Raw genomic sequence first — 22,882 nt, 5'->3', positions numbered from 1 at the left:
TCCTGTTGATCGCAGTGTGGCCCATGCTGAGTAGTGAAGCACTGAGGCATTTGCATTTTGGGGTTAACCTCAGGGGTAGCCTAAGTAGTGGCAGTGCAGCTATTGTATATTCTGTGCTGACGTTAGTGTTTTCTATTTTGATTTACTTATTCAGAGGTGGTTTGCTGTTGTTAACAGGCACGTTTGCAATCTGACTTAAATCAAAAATAAAGCGGCTTTAGGTAAGAGTGCTTCATAGAGTCCCGGCTTTAAGACTATTGTGAAACATCTTCCTTTGATCAGTTTGGGTTTGTCTCAAATGTGTGAGTTGCTCTCTGTAAGCTCAGCTGCTCACCCTGCTATCAGCAGCTTGGCTTCCTGTCATTAAGCAACTTAGGTTTACCAGCAGCCTTTGTTATTACCTCCCTGGGGACTGTTTGGATTTTACATTACTTCTCTAATTCCTGTGCTAATAAGCTTTTACAAACAGTTTTCCTATGTGAGTCGTTCTGCAGCACTGAAGCGTCAGCTTTAGGAAGCTACAGTTCTTTCAATGCTGCTTTTAGGTTGGCAGTACAAAAGCAGGGAAGAGTGGTGCTGTCTCAGCAGCTGGAGACAGGAGTGGGCCATGGTCAAATGAACAGGCCGTTTTCATCAAGAAATGGGGGAAAAGTGCTTAGCAAGGTTATATCATGAGAATTAAAATCTAAAAGTAAGTAAAATGATTATTAAGTTTCAGTCACTGTAGAAGTTTCAGACCCTGGCACCTTGGATAAACTTCTCGAAATGTAACTGGCCAGTGGAGATTCCAGCTACGTAACTCTGGATTCAAAAGCGGATCTATTAATTTTTACAAACTGGTACCAGTTTTTTGTCTAACTGGGCACCTTCATTTTTACAGGTATTATAACTACTGGATCAACCTTAGCAGAGTACTACTATTACGTCTCAGCCTACAGAATTTTATACAGTGATGATGCACAGAAATGGACAGTATACAGAGAACCTGGCATGGATAAAGATAAGGTAAAAATACCACACACTTTCTAGGTATGTTCTATGGAGATTTCACAATTGTAAATATGACTGATTTTGGTACGGTGAGGAAGCATTAAATAACTTTCCTTTTCAATGTAATTTTGAATCATAAACAGCACCTATGCAGAAGAAAATACGAAAACATGCAAATATGTAAGGATTTGAACAGTTCTGAAATTCAGAGATTATTTTCATTACTATTTGGGGGTGGGAATATTCTATACTATTCTATATAGGCTGTCTGGTGCTGCGTCCTTTTAAGAATAATCAGATTTCTTTCAAAATAGGTTGTATGTTTCAAAATTAAGGTTTACATTCTTATCTTCTTATGGTTACAGAATAAATGTTAGGGGTTGTGTAATTTTCCATCTCTTATAATGTTTCTGTCAATCTTTTTGACAAAATACTGGTAAGTTTCTGTCCTTTATAATAGAACAGCCCTTGCAGAGGGCAGTTTTCTTAAAAAATGAAATGGTATGTTCAGATTGCAAATGCTTTGCCACACAGGAAAATCACCTAATGTTAGCGGCAAGATAATCTTATTTCCCCTGTGTTTACAGTTTTGCAGTATTTAATAGACAGTAAAAATGAGAATATTAATGTCCTATGTGGTCTTCCCAGTGGTTCAGATCAGATTTTCTTAAACAAATGAGAGGATTCTTGGTAACCTGAGTGGAACTAGAATTTCCTTCTTTTTCTTAAAATTCTTGGATGTAATTTACCTTACTTCCATAGGCCTGTGGTATTACGTACTTGTAATAGTAACTAGTAACCTAGTAACTTTTTAGAAATGGGTCTTAAGAATGGTAACTCTTTAGCTGTACGTGGTTGTCTTCTCTTTACTGTGGGTTAAGAATGTTTCAAGGTAGGATGTACCATCCTGGTGATGAAGTGAAATGTTGAAGTGTCTTCTCTGTTAAATTAAGAGGTTTTTGAACACTGAACATAGTCACAGTAGGAAACTTTCCTGAAAGGAGGAGACTGTATTGTCGGGGCTGGTCCATCTCCTTGAACCTACATGTGAACTAACAGACTGTTAGTCTGGAGTAGTCAAGGGGGGGGTTGGAATCCAGCATCTTTTGCTAGTTTTCGAATGCCCTCTTCTGGCTGTAAAATAAAATCTCAGCTAGTGAGCTGCCTAGATTTAGGCTTCACGTTTAGTTTGATTATTTTCTTAGAAAACCTTTGCAGCCGTTGCCTTTTAATTTGGGCATACGGTTTTTCTTGCAAGTTCATGAAATGAAACAAATTGTGGAGCTTGAAATTACGGGCAACAGATCTTTTTTTGCACTCTTTGTATCATTAGGTACAATGTGTGAAGAACCATACATACCCAGGAAGTGCCAGCTGTAGTTAAATGACAGAAGAAAGGGTTCAGTATGGTTGATCTCTTAGGCTTCAAACCAGCAGATTTTTCCTCTGTCTGACATGATCTCACTTGATGCAGCTTTGCTTTTGGATGTGTATGCATGCAGGCTTCTCCCTTTGAGCCTTACGTAATTGCACACCAGACCAAACAGGAGGTGGTATTCCCCATTTTTTTGAAAGATGTTTGAAATTCCTAACGTTGTTCAGGAGACTAGAAGCTTTTCCAAGCCTTTCCTGTAGTCCTCTTTGCAAATAGCTTCTAGAGATCTGTCAGTGCTTGAGAAAAGCTTTTCTTAAAATTTTAATATATAAAAAAAGAATAAAATGCTTCAGTTGGGGGAAAATGACAAATCAAAGTTGCAGTGTTGGAAAGGTTTTGTTTGACAGCACAGAGGCAAATGGAGAGAGTTTGATGATAAATGGAATATGAAAGTGATTTCTCATCAAAAAACTTGCATTGTGGTGAGCTCAGAAGCAAATTTTTTTGTGCAAAAAATTAAATGAACAAGAAATGCTGAGCTGCAGGTAAAGTGAAGTTACCATCTTAACACTTGACATCAAAACCTTGACTAATAAAAGCCTGGAGTAAAGAAGTACTTTACTGTTAATCTTTCTTGAAGATCATAGTCAACGTTAACGATTCTTGTTGCCTTTGTTGTTACATGCTCAGCCTCAGAAACCTGAAGTGAGACTAACTTTCAGTGTTGGGCATCTATTTTCCTGATCTGTAACTTCTGCATTTGTTGCTCGGGTAGCCAGATGCAGCTTCCACCTTCTTTTAGTAGTGGGCACTGGCATGGCACAGAGCAAACAAGGATACAGTACAGCAGTTCGGGCTGGGTGCATCCCCTCAAAGAGTCACCTCTGTATTTTGCTGCTCATTTGCTGCTTTACCAAAACAAATAATTCTCTGATGAGATCTGTAGCTACAAGCCTGTCAGCTTAAAAAAAAAAAAAAAAAAAAAAAAAATTTGCCCTAGTTTAGGGGAAAAGTGGCTGTAAATTGGAAACCCGGTCTTCTGTGTTCTTGCCATGTCTCATTAGACTGCGAATACTTCGACACACAAACTGCGACTGCTTTGTATTATTCATTTATTTCCAAAATACCACTGTAGACTTGCCCCCACATTTAATCTGTCTTCATTCATTGCTAGTAAGTATATTTAAGAACAATAAGGTTAAATTCAGAGCAGGACAAATATCACCGAGAGCCATGTGCTTGTAACTGCACTGCAGTAGGCTGGGGAGGAACAGAGACTATACACTTTCAAGGCAAATACCTTGTGTTTGCTTACCTAGATTTTTAGTATCATGAATGGGTTAGCAGTTAGTTTGATAGTCTTACTTGGATACATAAAAATGAAAATGCTGGTGACTAATTTAAGATGTAGAAAAAACAACACACTCAGTCGTGAAGTACTGCATTTAAATTACCAAGTGATTTATTTTTCCGTGCCTAACTAAATTGACTTATGTGTCTATTTGATCAGTCAGTGCTTTCAAACACGAAGACAATTAATGCCTATGTAAGGACAAACCAAAATTCTTACGTGTAAGTAATAGTAATGGGGCTTGTGTGTCTTTTGAGAGTGGAGACACGCTATGTACGTCAGGGAGCCCAGGTGTGAGTTCCTTAAAGGTCCCTGGGGTTGTTGTTTGGGGTTTTTTGGGGTTTTTGAATGGATAGTTTCTTGGAATAATTGTGTTCTTTCAAACCTGTAGGGATATTCTAGTCATTTTGTTCCAAAAACTTAAACACAGGAGCGCGATATAAAAACCTCTATCTTGTGTATCAAGGTTGAAACACCAGCGATCTGTGTTGATCAGAAATGTGCTAAAAACTCTTCACTGCTCCATTTTATGCAGACCATCAGCTGTTACACAATACAATGCTTGTCCTTAAGAGTGGCAAGGTGGTTTATTGTTTACCGAGTGGTGTGAGTGAGCAGAAGACTCGCTATAACATTTATTTTTCAGGCAAGTGCCATAATTCTGTTCAGCATTATGTCCAACATGATTTGCAACATCTGTATCAGTGCTTCAAAAACAAACGTTACTCATTTACTGTCACCTCTGTGGTGACATGGGTTGCAATAGCACCCAAGAGCTGCATTTGCAGCGCCAAAGCCCAACTGCTGTGCACTAACATGGAGAGACAGTTCACTTCCTACACAGAACATGATACCAAGCCAGTCCTCCCAAAGGTGGTGATGGGATGGCTTGCTGGGTTGGAGTACTGGGCCTAGTTACTATAGTGTTTTAAGCAGCTCAGTACAAAACCTGTAGTTGGCTGTAAGTTTGTCAGTGTGCTTACGCTGCATCGTACAGTGACTATCTGCTTATTGGTTTTAAATTTCAACCAGAGAAACCTGGTTGTCTGTATTGTCAAATTTTGAGGAGTTCTTTGTGTGCGAGGACCAGCAGTGAAGGACCAGCTTTAGCTCATCCTTTAGGCAAAGTCTGCGCCCTTCTCTTCCAGAACCGCATGGCTCTCTATGAGACTCTGAAGAGCGAGCTCTCCCATTGTGAACCTGAATCCTTTTATTTTGCTTGTGGTTCAGCCCTTGTAGACAGCAACCGCTAGAGGACAGTGTGATTACATGCTTGGCTTTCTCTCTTAATGCTTTCTAATAAATGCCACACCCAGTCACAGGACAGACTATGCTTAAACTATGAGGCTGTGTGAAGAGTAAGTGCAAAATAGCAAAAAGCACTGAGTTAGAATTATTCAGTGCCATAAAACATGTGAGATGTCTTTAACAGCAGGCATTGCCTGGGGAGCATATTACATGGTACCTTTATTCCGAAGTAAGTCATTGCGTGCGTACATGTACACACACAACTTTATTTAGTTACACATTTAATAGGGCCGAGTGAGTGGAGATGTGCAGGCAGCAGCACCGTTCTGGGGTGAATTTTCAGGATTCTGCACTGCTTGTTTTTCCTAAATAAAACGTCAAAATTGGCTGTAGTTACTTAGTTGCTATTACATTTGTATAACATAATGTTTGTCTTTTTTTTTTCTTTTTTTTCTTTTCTAGATATTTCAAGGGAACACTGAATTGTACCAGGAAGTTCGCAATAATTTCATTCCACCTATTATTGCACGCTTTTTTAGGATTAACCCCTTAAAATGGCACCAGAAAATTGCAATGAAAGTAGAATTACTAGGATGTCAGTTTAGTATAGGTAAGGCAACTGAAAACCTTTCAACTGTGCAAGACAAGCAGTGAAATAATTTGGCAAAGCTTACATTGTGGGTATATTTTCAATGAGAATAAAGTACTACTTAGCTGCATAATCCTTCTGCAACTGATACTTCTAAATTTCTTCTGAAGTTATTACACTTAACCTGGAAAATACCTAGTTTAGGCATAAACAAGGTAATTTAGAAAATAAGTGTTTCAAAAGACACGAGTTACTTCCTTTCCATGTTATTGATTCATGGGGTTTTTTTTCCTCATTATATAACATGAACAAAAACTTTAGAGCAAACTGTTCCAGCTGTCTTCTCCTGAAAAGGAAACATGGAAAACTAGCACTTCAAAAAACTTCTTTTCTTCTAAAGGCCGTGCTCCTAAAATCACCATGCCGCCACCACCTCGGAACGACGACAAGAATGATGACTTCAGTGATGACTTCATTCATTCAGTGAAGACTTCATTGCAGACAGATAAAACAACTTTCACACCTGAAATAAAAAACACCACAGTGACTCCAAGTGTAACCAAAGGTATCCACAGTTAAGCAGTAGAAGTGTTTTGGAACTCCTTACAGTACTTTGGCATACATTAAGTGTGCTTTCTGAATTTAAATTTTCTCAACACTTAATATATTACAGCAAATTATCAATCTTTTTAATATTTACCAGTTATTAAATATACATGATAAAAAATGTACAGTTGCATACTGCATGTAGAAACAAAACCAGTCTTCCAAGACATGTATACATTACGTTCCGTCTTTCAAAACTTCAAACTGAGTTCAGCTTTTAATTACTGAACAAATTTTGTCAGAAGTTGCAACCTGGACTTCCCTGCAGAATTAATCAGATGTAACTGCTTTCTTATTTAATTTGATAATTTCTTAGGACAAAACACTTTTGACATAGCTAATCTTTTACGGAGCAGTCATGTTGGCACGAAATTCGCAAAACATCATGTGGCATCATCATTTTATCAAAGAAAATTGTCAGGAAAGGGAGCAAGATCACTGCAGGTGCAGGCATTGGTGAAGTGTCCTTTGGATGGCAGGGGACAGGATGGTCTCATGTCACACGCAGACCCAGCATAGGCTGATTGTGATTAACTGTTAAGGTACTGTGGTATTTACTTCTTATAGGAGGTTCAAACTTAAGTGGTTGCATATTCCTGGGCTCTCTTGATTTTCGTTGTTAATAATAAAATACATTGTTCTAACAGAAAAAATCCTAGTTACGTTAAACCAAATCTGTTGATTTTGGTGAAAAGCCTTGCAAAAATACCAGCTGTGCATACATGTAGAAGAGCTAGATCTTAAGTGACATTTACCCTGTGGGAGCATCCAGCAGGGTAGCTTAGCTGGGGGATCTGGTGTGATAAACGCTATATGTGAAAAAACTATGTGCTTTACCCAAGTAATTTTCAAATTAAAAACTGATTTATGAGCAGCTCTTCTGTCTGACACCACTTAATTTAATGGCTTTCAGATGTGGCATTGGCAGCAGTTCTGGTTCCAGTGCTGGTGATGGTCTTCACTACTCTGATTCTTATCTTAGTTTGTGCGTGGCATTGGAGAAACCGGTAAATGACTAGATTAATGAAAGTGCTTTACATGAATGTTAGCCTGGTGTGTGGGAATGAAATGCTGCATGTATCGCTATGGGAACTACACAGTCCACACTTGTGGAAGGATTTTTTTTCAGAACTGTGTTCTCTGTGAGAACATGTTCACCTGGGTAGCGAGGACAGTGAAAACAGCTTTTTGTAACTGTTTTCATTAGAAGTGCTTTTACTGAAAACTGGTTTCTCCAGTAGCAGCAGACTGGTGATGGCAAGCCAGGTTACTGGTGCTTAGACTTTAAATTTGAGGACCAGTTACAGCCAAGGTGATAGCTGCTGAGCATTAATTAATGCATCTTCTGATAAGCAGACTAGCTAAAATAGCCCCTTTTTCTTTTTTTCACAGCAAGAAAAAAACTGAGGGCACTTATGATCTGCCTTACTGGGATCGTGCAGGTAACAAAATGGTTTTATGAAATCCTTTACTTGGCATTTTTGGTTTGATGCGTATTTCAGATTGCAGTAACATAGACAATTGCCACTAGCAGAAGCTTCTCTAATACTAACTGATGTAGGCCTAGTGAACACTGAATTTCTTTTCTGGACAGACTTAACTGGTTCATGCTCTGAATTTTTTTTCAGAAATAGAAAATGCCTTGTCTCCTGTTAGAGCTTACAGCTTCAGAATTTTTTTAGTATACAAAGTATAGAACCTCTTGCTTACACAACATGAGGGGAAAAATCATTTATGAGGAATGCCTGTATACATTTGATAATCATCTATTTGGTACTTTTTTTGTCCTGGAAAAAAACTTTCATCTTAGTGGATATGGTCTGTCAAGTTTTGTCTTTCTTCATTGCCCTAGTAAGCACGTGGGATTGTTTGCAGCCCCTTGTGGGCATGTTTTCCATCCTACTGTCTTCTGCCCCATTAACTTGAGATCAGACAATTCCACCAAGCAGCACTTAGCAAGTGTCCTGAAAATGCTTGTGCTACAGCATAAAGGGCTGCTGCAGCAGTTGGGTTTGTACTGTCTGTATGACCGTGCTTCACTTCGATGTGGAAATTTTCAACATGAGGTGTTTGCTCACTGGCAGTTTTAGGTATGCCTTATCCTTTAGACAAGAAACCTTTTAATGACCTTACTTTTATTTATTACATGTCTGTTTCTGATAGGTCACAGCATTGTTGTCTTAGAATATTAGACTCAAAAGATCCTGTATTTAAATGGCAATGATGGACATGCTACATTTTTCTCCTGTTTGCTTCAATTTAAATGTTCAGTACGCAGGTCTGTTTTAAAAGGAAATTTGGCAAAATGCAATATCAAAATAGTGTTGCTGTGCTTCTCTGTGGAACCTCTGTCTGTCCCCTCCCACAGGCTACCTCAAATTTTGTTACACTGTTCTGTGGTTTTGAACCACCTGTTTCTTGGGCTTTACCTACAGGATGGTCTCTTACAGCTGGAATGAAATATGTTAATGGACAGGAAAACTAGAATGGTTCTGGCTACTGGAGGAAGGAATGGGGGGGAACCTAACAAAACCAACCCTCCCTACCTTCTCTCAAGACAACGTTCATGACCACAGTCACTCCTTTTCATTTCCACTGAAGTTAAAATCCTCTTCATTCAGGTTTTTGCAAATATTCACTGATCAACCTTTTTCAACAGTGTGAGTTAGAAACATGACATTAACAGCCAGAAACCACATTAATTAAATGTACTCTTAGGTTATAACTGAGATGATCGTCTAAAATTTTATGTAAATATTTGATTTACAAATTGGAATCATGGCTGACTCTCTAGGGTTTTCTGTGTTGTATTTTATGAGTTTATTAATGTGATGAGTAGCCCCAGCACTGCTGCTAATGGACATTCAGGGATAGAGTCACTAGACTGCAGGTGTTTGAAGGGGGAGCATTCAGGCAAGTTGATTGGGTGAGCGTAATGTCGTCACCTCTGAATCTTCAGTCTGCCAGAAAATGTTAAAATACCTTGTAACCTTAGAGTCATGCAAATACTGATAATTGAGTTGTTTACCTGCTACTACAAAATACAAGCTGTGGTGTAAAAATATTTTAGTAGCTTAAAACACAGTATATATGCAGTCTTGGGTGGTGGTTTTTTTTTTTTTTTTAATCCATGTGAAGGATGGTGGAAAGGAATGAAGCAGTTTCTCCCGACCAAATCAGCGGAACGTGAAGAAACTCCCGTACGCTACAGCAGCAGTGAAATTAGTCACCTAAGACCAAGAGAAGTCCCAACAATGCTGCAAACAGAGTCTGCAGGTACATTTTACTGTTTTTGTGGGCCATGTAATACATATATATATGACATGCCAAAAAATGTCAGGAATTTGGCTACATTTCTGCAAAACAAACAGGAACTAATTAACAGAGGAGAACTGAATAGTTCTGTTGGTACGTAAATTTCTTAAAATGCAGGCTTTTTCAAATCTGTTCTCGGAGTATCATAAAAGTATGTATGAATTGACTTGACGTGCTGGGGATAGACACTTTCCCAAGTTAATGCAATAACTGAAAGTTTGTTTACTTGTACTTGTTCTTAAACCCCATAAAGGGCTAAAGGATTTTTTTGGTTATGTTTTGATGCACTGGAAATAATTTCACCCCATTATCTTTATGCACACGTCTGAAATGTGGCACTTGGTTCCCTACACTGACTGTATGGACTAAATCATTCTTTTGATCTAGAAAAGGAGGAGTTACTGATAATGGCATACGCCCTTTCCTTGGTGAACCAGTCATTAGAGGAAGATGACTGACTGTGCCTTTGGTTCTGTGCTTACATGCTGATGGCAGAAATACGCAGACGCGCAGGAATTATGGCTTCACAGCAGGCAGAATTACTCTTCTCTTTTTGGCTGCTTGTCTGTTTTTACCCAGCTAGCCAGGTTTCTCACCTCCAGCTTTTGTAACTCAGATTATCTATTGAACTAAAACATCTCAGCTGACCACATGCAGGCTTCCCCCCTCAGAGGACAAACCCTCTGCCCCAAGGACCACTTTTTATCCAAAGCCAGGCAGCATAATTTCATTTAATTCTAATTTTGCAGGGAAGTATGTTTCAAAAAACTTTGTTTTGAGGCAGAGTTACAGCATGGGAAACTGCAGCTCACAAGGGAAGAAGTACAAACCTGAGAAATGGGGATGTTGTGGCTATCCCAACGGCTTTAACTGTTGGGTGGAAGTGACTTTTTTTCCAAAGCAATTGGCACTGGCGGACAGAGACAGACCACTGGTTTGCTCTAGGATAGTTTCTGTGACACTACTGACGTGTTGTATTTGATGTGATGCCACTGTAAAAAAACTTCCATTAAGTATGTTTTTATTTTGTTTTGTTGGGGCTTGCAACACAGAGTATGCTCAGCCGCTGGTAGGGGGAATTGTTGGCACGCTTCATCAGAGATCAACCTTTAAACCAGAGGAAGGAAAAGAAGCAGGTTACGCCGATTTGGACCCTTACAATTCACCCATACAAGAAGTTTACCATGCTTATGCTGAACCACTACCTATAACTGGACCAGAATATGCAACTCCAATAATCATGGACATGTCCAGCCATCCCAGCACACCTCTTGGCGTTCCTTCCATTTCCACCTTCAAAGCTGCAGGGAATCAACCTCCTCCACTGGTTGGAACTTACAATAAACTCTTGTCTAGGACAGACAGCACGTCATCAGCACAGGCGCTGTACGATACACCAAAGGGGCAACCGGGGCCAGGTGCCGCTGCCGAATTGGTGTACCAGGTACCACAGAGTGTGGCCCATTCCACTGGCAGTAAGGATGAAGTAAGGTAGAATGATGGCTTGTTTTTAAAAGCCACTTCCATAAAGCTGACAGCTTTGTTTTTTAATTGCATTGTTTTGATATTGTTAGTCTTAAATAACACAATGTTAAACCAAAAGATGTGGTATTGGAGGTCTGGGAAACAAGTAATTCTGCCTTTCCTTAAGCTGTATATATAATTACAGCTTGTCTCCTGCAAAACCGTGGACTTCTTTATTACTACTGTACAATTGGCTGTCAGACATGAGAGAAGAACTCTTCAAGATTAGCTTCAGTAATTCAGAGATGTGAATGATAAATTGGGAGAAACAGTTTAAAGTACGAAAGCCAATAATTTCTTGCTAATGGTACTATTTCTAGGGGGGGGAAAAAACCCCAAAACCCAAAGCTCCTAAGTTTCTAAGATCTATATGTAAGCACTATAGTTTCTAAAATTCATTTTACCCTATAAAATGCCTGCACAACTTTGGAGTATCAGGACTGATGGCAAAAATCCCATTAACTTCACGGCATAAAATAGTTTTGATTCTAAATTATGTTATTTCAGCTTCTGTTCACAGGATTAGGAATCATCAGCTGTGTGTTCCTCAGAAGGTTCCCACCATTTTTGTTAGCTTTCCAAAACTAGAATCTGCTGTCTGTACTCTGCCTCATCTGCTGAAGCCACTCATCTTGTTCCTAGGGATGCAGGAGGCACAGACTAAAAGAAGTCACACAAGCAAACTACGTGGCAACTGCTTTTACATTTTCCCTACTAAGGGAAGGCTACTCTGAATAGCATCTGCCTCGAATTCAGACTTCCCTGATGGTCAATGTGCAAGAAGCATCCAGGTGTTCGAGGTGACTGAATTCAGAAAGGTTCTCCCTGTCCCACTGCCCCGCCCCTGCCCCCGAGTATCTGTTGTTGTGTGTTAAGATGTGAGCATATACAAAGAAAGATATGTACATACTTTTGTGAGTGCTTAAGGAAGCACACAAATATTCTAATGGTGCACAGTCTGTGTTATACACGCATTTAGCACATATGGTACCTTTTAGCACAACTGAAAAATGTTAACCTTAGGGCTTTTCTTATGATTGTTCTTATTAGAAGTATAAAAGATTCCAAAACCTTTGCAAGAGAACCAGTACTGTTCCAAAGAGTGTCCATTTCAGAAGCGTTTAATGGAATTTGTATCCTTTGAATGTTCCAGTGTTCTCTCCTATGAAAACATTGCAGTCAGTCTTCTATTTGGAATAATGTAGACTAGTTTCAGCTACGTAATCATGAAATGAAAACAACTTGGATGTCATATTTGCCATTTTTTATCTTGTTAGAAACAAAGCACAGCTTTTTAACCTAAGTAGTAGAAAAAAACCACAATAAAAATGCTTTATTTTTATTGTAACAGCACTGTTGGGAGGGTGCTGAATTAATTTATACATGTGAAACCCCCTACCTACACATTAGCCCAGTTTTATGGACTTCAGTAGTTACTGTTTGTTTCTGTGATGTAATTCAAGTCAGCCTTGTTTATTGCACAGTGTCCCTAAACTAGGTGGAGAACATCCAAATTGAAACTAAAATACTGTTCAAGAGGGCTGCCACCATGTCTTTATACCAGTACGGTATCCTAACTTACCACTTGAAAATTTGTTTGCACAGGGGCTGTATAGAAACTCAGTAAATCCAAAATTACTTGTGGCCTGCTCAACATCTAGAATACATTATTACATACTCTGTGCTACCTTAAAGCTCAGTTCTACAATTTGTTGATCATTCATTCTCATTCATTGAGAATGATTTTTTTTTTTTTTAATTTTTTTTTAGAATTGGGTGTCTGAGTCCAAATGTGAATGTAAGTAAGGGTGGTATGTAAGACCCATTCATGAAAAAGAAATTCCTGCCTGTAGTTGTACTTCTGATGCTATCGCAACTTTTTCTGCTTGATAAAGCTAGTGTGCTCTCTTTGTAGTTTTGCTTAAACAGGTAAGTAAGTGTTCTTACCCATCAGCAGCAACTATGACTTTGAAATTATCTGAGCTGATTTTATTTGAAAGGGTTGGGAGGTTATTTGTTTGCACCAAGATGTGACATACTTATTCCAGCCAAGTTAAGAAACCTCTGCATTCTCAAATGGTACCAGTTTAGGCTTAGAAAAATTAATCTACCATAAAAATAAATGGATGTGTTCAAGTCAGTAAAATTAACACGCTTGGATTTAATTTTTACTGGTAGAACTGTGGATATACTGTAGGCTAAGATAGTGTTTCTCTACAGTGCGTTATTTTTTAAGCAACTGTAATGCAGTTTCATTATCTGAGCAGCATGAGCTGTTGACTGGAATGGATGTTTTTAAGAATTTAAGTCCCTTTTCTGAAAGAAATTGGTCCCAAGCTTTGCTCGCTGCTTTCAACTTTGAACATGTTACCTGCTAGGGCTAAGAAGAAAAGTCTGAATATGTAACGGTTGGGTTTAAAATGTATGCTACAAACTGTTAAACATTGATTCCCAAATGTAAGTTGCATGACACACTTAAGATTAGAATTCTCTGGTGTACAATACAAGCAGATGTACATTTAATGGGGTCTCTTACATGTGAAGACATATGGATATAAAATGTACTTCAATCTTGTTTGGCTTGAGTATTCTCCCAGAATGTATGTTCTTACCTCAGCATGTATTGTAGTTGCTCAGTATTTGTATATGTTGCTAGAACTTAGACTGTATAAATAGTGAGGGGTTTTTATATGTATGTTAAAAAGTATTTTAAATAAATTGTACATACGTGTTACTCAGTATGTTTGCATTTAACACCCCCACAGAGGACGGGTGGGTCCTTACCCCATCTCACCAAGCATGAGAAGTAGTAAACTGACACTTACCAGAGCTCTCCTCGTGGCTGGAGTCTGCTGCAGGGGCAAGTGGTATTTACAGGAGGGAGCTTCCCTGGAGTTACCTGCTGCTGGCAGAATGCTGGCTCTGGAGTCCTGCGTGGCGAGAGGCTAAGGCACAGCACAGGCAGCTGCCCTCTGTTAGCGTAACGAGAAAGTCAGGCTCCGGTCCAGAATAACCCATTGCTTAGATGCAGAGACAGTCCCCACCCCCCAGTCAGCACACCACCTCTATACTGGTAGAGGGGCTGCTAGTTTATTCTTCAACTAGACCATGGCTATTTTCCAATTACTGAAAAAAAGCTGCTTTTGCTTTCAAAGCTTTCCCTTTCTTTATCTTAATTCTAGCACTGCAGTTCCTAAAATAAGGAAATCATAATTACTCTTCTTTTGCAAGTACAAGGTTAAAATTGGATGGCTTAGTCCTGTGCTTCTCAAACTGAAACATCCTTCTAACATTACAAGCAGACTTGTCTTTGGAAAATGAATGCCAGCATGCCTGCAAGCATCCCTGCTTTAGTTGACCAGCGTTCTGGAGGACTGTTCTCAAGTGGGACAGCCATCTGTGCAAGGCAGAACACTTGCTGTTTCCTTAGCTGTCTCTGCATCTTGCTAAACATACATTCTGCGTGAAACGCAGCTTACCTGACGTACTGCTACTTCAGCTTGGGCTGTCTCAGCTTCATGTTTAAGGTCTTCCACATCTTGGGTGATAGAGGGAAAAAAAAAATTGAGGCAAAAATGTATCTAGATTTCTGAGAATGTTTCAGGAGCAGAAAACACCCTACTTCTACAGACCTTAGTGTGCATAAAAGTCTCCTGACACACTATTTTGTATTGCTTTCCCACAAATGCTGTACAGAAATAGTGAAAGACCATGAGAATTGCTTAAGTTAAAAGGCTAAGTATTCTGTTCACTACACAAATAATGCATTATTTCTAGGAAGAAAAGTTCCTGAAAAAGTAAAGCTTTTCATGTAAATGAACGAAATTTGTCCTTCATGCATAAGAGTAAGTGTTCAGCATTTGTACTGTTTTTGTTTTATAATGATGAAAACAGAACATACTTATGCTTGCAGTAAACTCTCTTCTCCTGTACTGGGAGTTCACAGGTGTCTCGTTGCAAGCTGGAAGAAACTCCAGTTGCTCTACGAGACACCTCAGATGTTTCTTAGCATTAAAACTTCAAAGAAATGCACATTCTTAAAATGGGTGATGCTGACCTGTGAGGAGACTAGCACTAAGGAATTTTACTGTACGTGATAGTCCAGTGAAAGTCAGTTTGGGAAGTTGTCTGTTCAAACTTTTCCTTAGGTAAGTCTTAAAACAATTATTGATAATGTAATCAAATATAGCATGGTTCAACTTCAAGGGATGCACAACTATCACTTTTATGAAACCACACGATCACTAACCAAATTCTGATCTAAAAAAGGCATATAAAACTTGAAACTGGTGTCAGTTTTCAGCACAGCCAGAAGTTTATACCAACAGCTGTCTCTGTTGCCTTGCAAAAGGAAAAGACACACTATTGTTTTTGCAGATGTAATGACAGTACTGCACATGAAACTGGAAGAAACACTCCTACCTACATTCACATGTAAATGGCAGAAGACTAGAACAGCTTTTAAGTGTGCTGTCTGCATGCTGAACTTACCTAGAGTGACTACACAAATAGCTCTATGGTCAAATTACAGTAGAATCACAATCTACCTAAGAAAACCTTCAAAATTAAATAATGTTGTGATTCTTTTAGCTTTTTTACCTTTGTATGTGGCTTTAAGCAAGACAGAGTCCAAAACAGTCAGGATGCAATTGAAAGGGAAAGTGAAAGTCGACAGGTCAGGTTTCACACCAATACAATGCCACAACACATAAAAATTATTTCCAGACTGTTATAAAGTCTTACATTATTTTCTAAGTGCCAGCAGTTCACTTGCCTTGCTCCTGAACAGCCTGCAGCCTCACAAGATTTTAGCTCTCCAAAACCAGCTTTTGGTGACAACGGGCTCAGTGCCAGGATCCGTTCCGCTCAGAAAAGCTCCTTCATATGGGACTATTCTAGTACATGAGTCTTTCTGAAACAAAGGCAAAAAAAGTTGAATTTTATTAGTAAAAAAGAATCCATGCTTTATGTATGAAACATCTGATGCACATCTAAAACAGCTGATACAAAGGCATGGATGATTAATTAAAATATTCCTTCAGAAGGCACAGAAATAGGTCTATCTCAACCCATTCTATAGGTTTACTTTATAACCTCTCACAAGTAGATTCAAAGATACGGTCTGTACTGCTGTACCTTCAGTAATTGTGTGAAGATTTTTTTTTTTCTGCATCAAAAAACCCAAAGGCAGCCTTGTTACTGACAACAATGCTTCGTCACTTTACCCACCTCTGAAGTAGACCGCACCACTTAGGTGTTTAAACGCTGTACCTATTATTAGGAGAAGTTACCAAGAAGTAGGATTTGGTAATGAAGTTAAGCTAAAGCTCTTGTAAGGAAAAATGGTCAGACTTTGTTTTAGTGTCTCACCTGGAAAGCGGGATGTCCAGCAGCACGACTGCCTACTACTACTGTGGCTTATTGGTACTTCCACACTTAGTAGTGACCCACTTTCTGTGCCTGGAAACTGCCAGAATCCTGCTGCAGCATCTCCAGGCACAGGGAACACAACGGCTGAGGGGGGACTGTGCCTCACTGCCTGGTCACCTTCCAGCACCAAAACAGCCACTCAGCACCGCCACACACTGACTCGGGGAATCATGGCAAAGGTTTCGTTTGCTCCCACAAAAAGCCTCAGCAGTATTAAAAACCACTACCAATAAACAGCTGAAGTTCTTGCACCAATAATTACTTTGTTTCACATTAAGAAAAAAAGCAATTTTCAGCATCCATCTTACACCGCCTCTCACACACTTGGTTCTTGCATTTTTTTCTGTTATACCGGTAGAACTGCCATTGCCTGCTCTACAGAATATTAGTACAGGTATTAGTTCCCCCTGTAGAGGAGAAACGTCTTGTGAAAAGAGTTTTTGTGTGGAAAAACTCCTGTTAAGTGAATGTATTTTGCCTGTGAAAGGACATTAGCTCTTAACATGTAAGATACAAAGATCTAATATGTACAAAATATTCTGTAAGTATAAGCACTTCAAAGAATGAAAACTAGAGTATGTGCAGAATTAGAGCTATTCTTTTCTAGAAAGTAGCTGATTTTTTTGTTTCCCCAGAAATCCCTGACTGTGCTGAGAAAGTAAATCGGACACCAGAGCAGAGCTGTTTTTCTCAGCATGAGCAGTCATGAGTCCACATGATTTTACTTATACTGGTATACATATTTTTGAGCTGTTAATCAACAGCATCTTTGTCCCACACAGCCAAGCCCCTCCACCTTTCAATGTAAAGTTACTAGCTTTATTTTTGTCAGTGTGCAAACACAATAGTACTTGGTTTAAGGAAAAAAAAATCTCACTTTAGAACTCGGTTCTACCTGTACAGCCTTCAGGAGGCTATCAGCAACAATCATGGTAATACCAAGGCAAGTAAGTTGCTACCCCACTGTAACCTGAATTTTGTAGGTACATGTCACACGGTTTACAACCACCAGGCTGTGAATGTGGGATAGGAAGGGACTGGATCACCCAAAAAAGTCACCTGTAATTCAGGTGAGCAACTGCCTCTCCGCTGAAAGGATATCCAAGATGAGAATCTGATTTCTGATAAGGAAGTATGCAGAAGTATGGAACAGTTTCTCATGTCTTGCTCATGTTTTTGGGGGGGGGGGGGGGGGGGGGGGGGGGGGGGGGGGGGGGGCGGGAATATTGCCTGGCATTCCTCATCCTTTCGCATAATGTATGAATAAGCTTACTTAAAATATCTACGCTGGGAATGATTTTCATGTGTTGAAGAAATTCTAAATCCTCCCTTGTGCATCTGTAACCTTTTATTCTTTATACTCTTCCTATACTCACTTCACTGAAGCCTGGTCACAAAGAAATGCATGCTTTTTTTTTTTTTTGTCTAAAGGGAGGAGTTATGCCAACTTTCTTACTACCAAGATGCCTAGCACTTGCACAGGAGAGGAAAAATAATTTGCTAAAATACATTCCCATCTGAGAAGAGCTCAGCTTGCTGCACTGTATTATTACTAGCCTAAAGGAAGTGAAATACAACCTTCTGGTCTCCTTGTGCATGCTCTCCTCCAAAATACCCAACCAGCTGGAGCATAATGGAAGGTTCATAGGTGAGTTCCGTCCGCTGCTCTGCAGTGGGAAGCACTCAGTTGGGTTTCCTTCACCCAGCCATCCACTTTTTTTTTTTTTTTTTAAATAAATAAACAAAAAATCCTGAAGACTGTGCTTTTTCAACTTTGGCTGAAATTAGCACAATGCTTTCAGCAAAGGAGAGGGCACAGCAGACAGCGCAGAAAGCCTCAATTCCTTCAAGAAAAGATAATAAAATGGATTTTTAAAAGCTCCATAATTAGTCAAGAATTTCCATCAGTGCAAGCAAAGCATAAAAGTGCAGCCTCTGTCAAGGCTTCTTACGGATCTGCTCAGGAAAGGAAAGCAGGGAGACAGCGGAAAAAGTGCAGTGGAACAACTGTCACAATACATATGTCTATATTAATAGTTTTGAAAAGCTGATTGCACTCCCTGACCTGTCAATGACTGCAAAATTTTGCAGTCCTGTTTTCAGTGGAGGTTTGTAGTATCAACTTAGATGGAATAGTTTAAAAGGTAAGCCTTGTTTCAACAGTTAAATGACATTCCTTACCTGCCAAAGTCATGAAAAGCTATCTGGTTTGCATTTCATGAACTAAAGAGGCAAGAAAAAGAGTTTTTCATAGCAATTATTAGGAACAAATGAGGAATGGCTACAAAGAAAACAGCAGAGGGAATTTTAAATGATGAGGACCTTTAACGTAGTAGTTTTTGTAGTTTAAGATCAAAAGGCAGACAAGTTTCACACATACCTCTAAGAGGCAATAAAGAAAGTAATTAAGAGCCTGATGCAAATAAACCAAAAAGGCCAGTGATATTTTATACTCCTTCATACTTCAAAGGGAGAGAAAACAGAACCTTACTTTTAACAGTCATCTCTGGTCTACCATAGTAAACTCAATTTAAAGGAAAGATGAAAATTGGACAAACCACTGGAAAACTCCTCAGTACAAGATTTTAAAACCAGCATGGACTGTCATACAAAATACACTATAAAGAAACTGCCCAGAAAAAATAAGAACAAAGGTCTTTTACAATTATCTACGATTATCTACATTTCAAATTCTACCACTGAAGCTAAGAAAGGGTGTTGTAAAGATGACAGACTCCGGAGAGGAGCAGACAGATACCACCACGGCACATGAGTGGCAAAGAGATGCATCCTACAGGCTAGAAAGTGCAAAACCCAGGCAGCACTGAAACCAAGCCTAAAAACCAAACTGAAGCCTGAGCCTAAAAACCAAACTGAAGCCTGAACCGCGCTGACACGAAGCTGACACCTACACCACAGGAACGCATGGGATTTATGATGTCTGTCTTTGTTTTGCCTTAACTTTGATTCTCTCCTTTCTAAGTTGCTCCAGTTTTTTGAAAAGTGAAAAGCCTTTCTGTTCTTTAGGGAGCTCACTGTAAGTAGAGGTCCAGGGAAATCTACCTCAAAGCTCCACCCCACAGAGGATCCCCTCACAAAGCTACATAATTTGCATGGGAACTGAAACAGGAATGTCTAATTTACATTCACTGCAGTCTAGCAGATAGCAGTACCTTAAACAGGAGTGCATACAGACATGAAAACAGTACCCGTCTTGAACTGGTATGTGATGTATTGTTCACTCTCATGACACAGCAGTGAAAATTTCTGATTCACAGGAATCTTGCTGAGATTCAAGATTTGTTTTTAGCTCCTGCTGTGAACACAAAGTAATACTCTATATCAGAAATAATAGCGTTGTAAAACACACACAAAAATGTAAACTCATTTGTGTATGTAAAACAGCTACGCTAGAATATATTCAGGATTCATTCAGGATTGTATCTGCAGAACAAAAATCAGAATATTCTCCAGACACTGAGACAAAATACTGCAAACAAGCCTCTGCTTTTTTCTTCAGGTTTTATGATGACAATTTTGGAACAAAAAACAAAATGGAGAAAAAAAAAAATCCCAAAGGAAGTCCCTAAGCCATCTATTTTAAAAGGTAACTTACTCCAGTGTCTCCTCCTGCCCAAGACGACTGATTCACTGGGAGCAAAAACTTGCATTTTTCAGTAAAGCTCACATAAATGTTTCGTAACTTTAAGAGATTTCCCAGCCTCAGTTTCAAGCAACAAGAAAGCATCGCACGCGTCTAAAAACTCATTAATGTAAAAAGGTAGCCAGAATAGGGTTTGTAGTTCTCAGCCCACGTACGAGCATTTTAGCTATAATCCTGGAAAGTCATCTTCCTTCAGACAAGCGGCCAAAAAGACCTCATGTTACTGTCCTCAAAGAATTACTCAGCGTCCTGTCTTAAGTCATATCTGGCACAATACACACCATATAAATAAGCATGCACCACATACTTAAAATATACAGTGTTCGATCCTACTAGATAAATCTCACTATCTTAAATTATTCAAGACACAAAATTATTTCAGAGATTCAAACACTAATAATAGTTCATTAATCACTAGTGAAGAGCAGCTTTCCAAACACTGACAAACTCTTCAGCTATAACACAGGCAAAAAGCAAAAGCAAGCTCCCCCCTGCCCTGCTCTTGCATCCATAAAGTTTCTAAGGCTTCAAATAAGTGACATGTCTGATGAGGACATTCTCTCTCCCAGCAGCAGCAGCTAGATCCCCAACATAATGTTAGGTCCCAATTTTGCAACTAGGTTAACATAGGACAGCTTCCATATTGATTTCAGTGGGGCAAGGTCCAGCACACCACTGGAATAACTAGGTCTCAGAATCTGCCCGGGCAATATATGACAGGGGCTGAACATACAACAGGCTCCAAGGAAGTTCTGTTGTAACTTCGAAAAGGGTTTGGTTTTTTTTAAATTTTTTTTTCCATGTGCTTGGTAAGTCCTCATTGTTTTTTGTTGGTTTTTTTTCCCTGCTTGCTAAGTCCTGGTTGTTTTTTATTATCATTCCTTCTTTTATACCTGCCTAAGATCAATCCTTCCGTTACCAGCCTAGATGGCCAGCTGCCTAGCTTATTATTTTACATTCCTGAAGGTATTTATAAGCATGTGTTACATAGCTTTAATAAACCATGGGGCACTTGGTTAAGACCAAACACTCAAACCACTCCTCCAGCACCATGGACTTACAGAATTTTCAGAGTTGTCTTCCAGCCCAGCTTTCTGGTAATCGCAGCAAACCACAATACAGTGTTATTTTGACAGTTATCTTCATTTTCCAAAATTAAAGGGGATCAAAATCTAGTACTTTGATATAAAGGAAAAAAACCCAACATCTTAACAAAATTCCGGTTCCTAACAGCAGTTTATAACTAATGACGTTTCAATTATGTTTTCACAGAATAATAAAAGTAATTTATGCCTCTATGCATATTTTACAGCATTTTTTCAATGCAGTAGAGGAAGATGAAACCATATACACAAAGAACTGGCCTCCTACATAGAGCTACTAAAAAAATGCTGATTATTAAACCAAACTTTTCTCATAAAACTAGACCTCCACTGGCAGTATTCCCACTCCAAACAGTGGCAGATACTAAATTTGTCAGTATCAAGAGACTGAAACTATTATTCATTATTCCAAAAGTTTTAATGTTTTTTGCATCTGTATCAGATTTTAAACTCATACAATGACGAAACAGCCACATGATATCCAGCACTAATAAAGCTGCCTGCAAAAATGAGTTCCCACTGAGTTGACCTCCAAGACAACTTGAAATACAACTGTATTACTACTTTCAAAACTTGTGCGTATTTCCAAATTTGACTTTTTATAAGGCACGTGTATGACTAAGTTAGCATTAAATAATTCCAAGATTTTTTTTTCCCATAAGTCATGATACCAGGCCTCTAATAAATTTAAAAAATATATCCTCCCATACTCTCAGCTGTAGAGGATGCTATCACCTTTTTGTTTTCTGTAATGCCAGCAGAATTTGAACACCAAGAGACTCTAACATATATTGGTATAGTGAATCTTTTGTTGGTATAGCTAATCTTTTTCCTTAATATATATCTGTGCATTTGAGACACTTATTTTTCTGTCAGTCTCCACCACCAATGACTTCTCTGATTTATCAGTCTGCAGGATAGGTGCCTAACAGTTCAAATGACTAGGTCCAACTATATACCAGTTGAATCCTCCTTCATAAACAACAGTTTAAAAACTCTCGCTAGTGATGAATTACTTCGTTGGTGCAAACAGAAAGGGGTATGAGGAAGTTGTTTTCCTGTGGGAACAACACTATTATACTTTAAGGTTTTTTTAGGAAAAATTAAGTAGCGATGAAATGTCAGACTTCTGCAGGATCTTGGATGCAGGACTTCTCAGAGCCAGCAGACCGACACATAAGAGTTCCGAGGAGCTGTATATACAATTTTACACTATTTCAATGAGGTTTTTTTTTCCCTTTCATTTTGCATTCTAAGATATATTTGACAAATTCACTATTTTCAAGTTCTGCAGTTCAAACACAAGTATTTTCAGAAGACCTTCATTCATGTAGTTAAAAAAATGCTTACCTGGCATTCCTTTTTATGTGTCTTCAGACTTTGCTTGAGTATAACCTCAGATGGTTTGCATGTCTTCTAACCATGAAGCTTCATATAGAACTAAACAGAAATTTAACCTTAGAGTTGATTTTCTTTGACTGATCATTTATCTATAAACACATGCATGAAGAATGTATTTACAATACTTGTTTATACAGTTATATGCTAGATGTAGTTCTATTTCAAGATAGTGTTACAAAGTTTTGCAAAATAAAAACAAGCCCTTATTCTCATATAACTTGGGGAAAAACAGCATGTGAAACCGCATTTTTTCTGTACAAACCAATTATATAAAAATACCACTGTC

The 22,882-nt window shown here is 38.8% G+C and overlaps 1 protein-coding gene and 1 long non-coding RNA gene across 2 annotated transcripts in view; one reads left to right on the top strand and one right to left on the bottom strand.

Annotated features, from left to right (window-relative positions):
* DCBLD2 (discoidin, CUB and LCCL domain containing 2) overlaps nucleotides 1-13,732 on the top strand; it is a 47,372-nt gene extending 33,640 nt beyond the window's left edge. Inside the window, exons 9-15 of the mRNA XM_050893499.1 lie at nucleotides 881-1,005; nucleotides 5,427-5,574; nucleotides 5,954-6,118; nucleotides 7,073-7,166; nucleotides 7,552-7,601; nucleotides 9,298-9,435; nucleotides 10,527-13,732. Coding sequence (XP_050749456.1) covers nucleotides 881-1,005; nucleotides 5,427-5,574; nucleotides 5,954-6,118; nucleotides 7,073-7,166; nucleotides 7,552-7,601; nucleotides 9,298-9,435; nucleotides 10,527-10,969 — 1,163 coding nt within the window. The 3' untranslated portion in view covers nucleotides 10,970-13,732. The remainder of the gene's footprint in view (nucleotides 1-880; nucleotides 1,006-5,426; nucleotides 5,575-5,953; nucleotides 6,119-7,072; nucleotides 7,167-7,551; nucleotides 7,602-9,297; nucleotides 9,436-10,526) is intronic.
* On the bottom strand, nucleotides 6,035-14,539 carry LOC127014259 (uncharacterized). The gene is made up of 3 exons (XR_007766166.1): nucleotides 14,478-14,539; nucleotides 13,824-13,970; nucleotides 6,035-6,076 (listed from the first exon to the last, which is right to left on the bottom strand). It is a non-coding gene; the product is annotated as an uncharacterized LOC127014259 (long non-coding RNA).
* Between the last annotated feature and the right edge of the window lie 8,343 nt (nucleotides 14,540-22,882).

The sequence above is a fragment of the Gymnogyps californianus genome, chromosome 1, assembly GCF_018139145.2.
Source record: "Gymnogyps californianus isolate 813 chromosome 1, ASM1813914v2, whole genome shotgun sequence".
Taxonomy (NCBI): domain Eukaryota; kingdom Metazoa; phylum Chordata; class Aves; order Accipitriformes; family Cathartidae; genus Gymnogyps; species Gymnogyps californianus.
This window is presented reverse-complemented; position numbering and strand designations above follow the sequence as displayed.